General features: G+C 50.8%; 1 protein-coding gene across 1 annotated transcript in view; it reads left to right on the top strand.

Moving 5' to 3' along the window:
- ZIC3 (Zic family member 3) overlaps positions 1-4,865 on the top strand; it is a 26,022-nt gene that overhangs the window by 9,709 nt on the left and 11,448 nt on the right. The window contains exon 3 of the mRNA XM_030885089.2: positions 3,132-3,203. Coding sequence (XP_030740949.1) covers positions 3,132-3,203 — 72 coding nt within the window. The remainder of the gene's footprint in view (positions 1-3,131; positions 3,204-4,865) is intronic.

Genomic DNA, 4,865 nt, shown 5'->3' with positions numbered 1-4,865 from the left:
CAGTGCTTTGTTTTAATATCAGAGCTCTTTCCTCCCATCTCCTCACTTGGAAAGGACCAAATGAATGACCCCAAACCAAATGCAAAGGCACCAGGCAAGTCTGTATTAGAAAACAGCCACTTCTGCCTTGAGAGCAGCGAGGGCTGAGCACTTTTGTGTTTTTAGTTTTAGTTTTAGAGAACTGGAATTCTCTCCATTTAGGCAAAAGAGAGACTTACGGGCCCTGCAGCCTCTGCCATGAGGGAGAAGAGGAGGATGAGGTGGTGGAAAGGGCCTGAACTAAGGAACGAGAGCTAGAAAGGGATGGGCGATGAAGACCCCTGACATAGACAGGAAAGTAACCACCAGAAGCCAGGGTATGGTCCCAAGGTACCCTTCCTGTCATCTTGGGTGCAGGATCTTGGCTCCAAGACAGAGAAAAGGATGAGCTGATGCCTTTGGACAGGCCAAGGCTACTGACTCTCTAGTTTCTTGGACTGGAGATAATTTGTGTTTTAGAACTAACGGGGCATGTAGCTGCTAGAAGGGACTTAGCATCCTGGGTAAATGTGTGCTTCTGAAGGTAAGATGGGCTTGGCACCCCAAATCCCTCCTCCTTCCCTGGTCTGTATGACTCTCTGGGGAAGGATTTGAGGTTAAGTCAAACTTATTTCTGCCTTTCTCCCTAATTCCTGCCCTGGCACTCCAGAGCTACAGGGCTATTTTGATGCAAAGGATAATGGGAAATTAGAAGGTGACCGGCTGCCCCTTTGGGTGGAAGGAGTATAGGTACTCATTAGTAACAGGTACTCTTGGGGCACTACCCCAGCTGGGCAGGAGCCTGTGCCCAGACCTTACTGGTCCTTACACTACTGATAGAGTTGGGAACACCGTGCACCACCTAGGGTTTTTACTTTATTCCTGTATGTCAAAGGCTCCCTTTCTTAGCCCAAACTGGATTCCCATAGCTCTTGTTTTTGCCTTCTCCAAGATCAGCCCTGTTTATTTCAGCCTATGTCTCTGAAGTTCAAGTATATTGCTCTGCTTGCAGTCTTGATTGACAAGTACAATAAAAATGTCTCCTTTCCGTCTGGTTTGCATTTCCTTTCATTGGGTAGTGATATGCCCGAGTACAGGAGACAAAGGCAAAGGAGATTCTAAAAAAAATAATTATAATAATAAGGTTGATTAACAGTAGCTACGCATTCTGTATTGGATTGTAAAGGAATGTGGGGCTTAGAAAATATTTTTGAAATGTGGGGACAGTGGAGAACACTTGGATGGGGTCCATAAAATTCAGAGCCCAGAGAGCAGTTGGCTAGTGTGTCTGCAGGTCCCCAGATCCGGAGATCCATAATTCAGCTTGCTACCCATACCCCCAAGTCAACAAAGAACTTTATTTTAGCATAAAAAAAAATAAAGGAGTTTAAAATGCATTCTCCCCCCTCCCCGCCCCCCCCCTTTCTTCTCCCTGCATTTTTTTTAAAGTAGTGCAATTTGCATTCTTTTTAAAAGCAAAAACAAAAACATATGGAAGTGAAGAGCAGGTCATTGACTGGGGGGTGGGGGAGAGGCAAATAAGGATGAATTTCAAGGACACCTTTCAAGGAGAAACACCAGGGAGAAGGTGGGGCTCCAAACTCAGCGTCTTGGAATAATTCCCTTCCTGGATTGAAAGATCCATTTATTGAAATACATCAGGAAGCATTGGTGGAACGGAAATCCGCTTGCTGGGTTTAAAGGGTCTTTAAAATGTTGCGAGTGTTAAATTGCAAGTCTTTTCTAAATACAAAACAGAAGAAAAGACCGCAGTGTTTCCCTTGGATTTAAAGAAAATTGCTAGGTCTTCGATTTAGGGTAATTTCGTGTCCGCCACAGAAAATGTGTGCAGGAAGAACCTCACACACCCTGCCCCGGGGAGCCCCGGGGCTTGGGCTTGTACTTGCTTTGTGTGGCAGGGGCAGGGGGGCTGCGGTCACGGAGAAAGTGTCCTGAGCGGCGCTCTGGGCTCTAGAGCAAGCCAGTCCTTCCCCACCGACCTCAGGATGGTCTGTCCCCCTCCTGCTCCAGGATGGGTCCTAAAAGTTAGGCTCCTCAGCTTTGTCCGCTTGGCAGTGAGCAGTTGCAGGGATTTTTATTTATTGCTGCAGGTTTGGGCATCAAAATGAAGATTTTTCCATATTTACTATTTGACCTCAATGTGAGGGACAGGATCCCGTTACATTCCTACCCATATAGACATGTGGATATTTAGACCAGACCGCATACAACTGGGGGACACATAAAAGAGATTTATTGGTTAATTTACGCTGCCTAATACACATGTAAACCCCAGTACACCAAGGCTACCGTGGGAGCCCCAGTTCCAGTGGAAAACAAGAAGAACCACCACCCCTGACCTCATGTTGCCTTCCTGCCCAGCCCAGGGGGTTCCTCTCTTCACCTGAAAACAACAAACAAAAAATACAAAAACAAGAGGCCAGCGAAAAACAGCCCAGCAAGCGCTATCGTCAACCTCACTTCAGCCTGTGTGCAAGAAAAACTTTTTTTTCTCCTGTTCATGTTCCTTCTAAAGCCAAGACACTGCTCTCAGACACAGCCTCCCAGCACCCCCCACCCCTGCACTTCCAAGGACCCTGTCCCCCAAAAGTTGTTCCTAGAGTCTGCTTAAAACCTAAGGGATTGGGGGGGTGGGCAGAGAAGCTGCAGGCCCTCCGGGAAAACGTAACTTTTCCCCTCTTACCAGGAGTGGTTTGCTTCCAGGGAGGTGGCTTTGTTTTCTGATGTTGTAAGTTAGCAGGATCTGGAGAGATTACTACTTTGTAACTTGTTTCAAGAGTCAGGATTTATTCCTTCCACCCCAGGTGAAAAACAGTTCCAAATAGCCTCTTTCTGCAGTGCGGTTCACTAAGCCCCTTGGCTCTCTCTCTCTGCCTCTGGACAGCACCTGGACCCCTGTGCCGCCACGGAGCAGCTGCACTCCCCAGTAGGAGCCAGATCCCATTGGGCTGCGCCAGCAAGGACTCCCAACCCAGGCTGTAGGCCTGGCCGGTCTTTCAGGTTGGCCTCTTAAACAAGCACCCCCCCCAACCCCCACCCCCGCCCCCATGTCTCTGTTGATGATCTAATTGAATTATGCCTTTTTGTTCCAGGACTACAGAGCTCGTGCTGGAGGCAATTAATTACCAGAATGTGGCCACATCCAAACGGACACTGGGCACCTGGTAGGTCAGTCTAGGCGGCGTCTGGGCCCCAGCTCTTGGGACTCCGCCCCAAGAAAGGGCCCTTGGGGCTCCTTTGGCTGCTCCCTTTCCACTTGGCCCTCTCTTGGCCTTTCTTCCCAGTCCTGCAAGGCTACTGGCTCTCAGGGTTCTTGGTGGGGTTCCCTGGAAGCACACACTTAGGGCCAGCTCGGCCAGTGCTCACAGATGCCCCTTCTCTATCCCTGAGCCTGGAGAACCGCCTTCTCTATCCCTGAGCCTGGAGAACCGCTCTCCCTGGATGGACTCAAGGGTGAGGTGGGGGGGTTTGTGTGTGTGTGTCCAGGAGATTTAGAGGAAGTAAAGAAAGGAGAAATGCCTAGAAATATCGAAATAAACCTGCCTTCAGGGAAATCATTTGAATAATTTCAGCATTTGTTCTTTCTTGAAATATCTCCTCCCTCAAAGAAAACCTCTGCTAAGCGACCCTGAGACGATTCGCGCAGAGCGCGTTTTCAGTACTTGAAATCCTTTCAGGCAGCTGGGAACTCACCTTCCAACCTGGGGAGAGGGCTCTGATGGTGGAGGGGGAATGGCGGGCGATTTGGGTGGGAGGGAGTGACTCCCGTGAGAAGTGAAGAAGAGGAAGGTGAAGTCTAGGCTGGGCGTGCTGGGTGCCACGAAGTGAAGGGCTGCAGTTTGGAAGCACTGCTTGCAGCATCTCTCCCTGTGCCTCTGAACTTGATGGGAGGTTCTGATTCCAAGAGCTAGCTAGGGCTGCAGGGTTGGGAGGCTGCCTCCCGGCGCCGACTTTGTCTGGAGCAGCTTGGAATGTGACCGTCACAATCATCTGTCTCCTGGCCTTTTTTTTTTTTTTTTCCACTCATGGCCCTGCATCTTTTGCAAATTCTTTGCTGGGGCCCCAAGGAGTGGACTAGTAAGTAGCCCTGGCCGAACCTGGCCGTCACTGTCACTTCCCGATAGACCTGGGACCAGACGGAAGCAAAGGTGGAGGCCATTCCCACTTATAAATCGAAAAAGCAATCCAAAGGGGTGCCCCTGGCCCCTTCTCCAGGTATGGGAGGAAGGGGAGCACTGTCTGGGCTGTTCCCAAACCCCAAGCCCATGGCCACCTGGTCTAGGTGGACTTCCTGGGAGGAAAATTCCTTCTCCCAGTCTCCACCCCGCCCTTTTTGCTTTTGAAAATGTTGGGAATGCGAAGCTGTTCAGCCTGTGTTTTGAAAAGAGCTCTGATCCTGCGTTCAGCGTGAGGCTGTGCTGTGCGCGCGCCGTGTTGTGTGCGCCAAATTTAACGTGTCGCGTGTGGTAGTAGTCTGCGCGTGTGCTTCCCGTGTGATGTGCGTGTATTTACTTGGTCGTGTGGATAATCTGTTGTGCGCGCGAGTTTAAGGTGCTGAACCCGAGTTTGTGGGGTGCTTACTCCGGAGCGTGTGTCGGGTGTGTGCTTGTAATTTTCGTTCGCCGCGCGTCGCCCTGTGGTGAGGGTGCACGCAGATGTGTTGTGTGGCGTGGTGGACGCAGCAGCGAGGGTAGTAGCTTCTCAAAAACTAAAGGGCTACCACAAAGGCTCGAGTTGGCATTCTCTCTTCGGGCTCGGGCCTCGGCCTGTGGGCCGCCCGCCCGCGCCCACCGGCCTGGGCCGGTCTCGGCGGGGACTCCGGGGCC

This window comes from Echinops telfairi, unplaced genomic scaffold (genome assembly GCF_000313985.2).
Source record: "Echinops telfairi isolate 266 unplaced genomic scaffold, ASM31398v2 ScPeMD7_20;HRSCAF=75, whole genome shotgun sequence".
Lineage (NCBI taxonomy): Eukaryota > Metazoa > Chordata > Mammalia > Afrosoricida > Tenrecidae > Echinops > Echinops telfairi.
The sequence above is the reverse complement of the archived record's forward strand: the minus strand, read 5'-3'. Positions and strand labels throughout refer to the sequence as shown.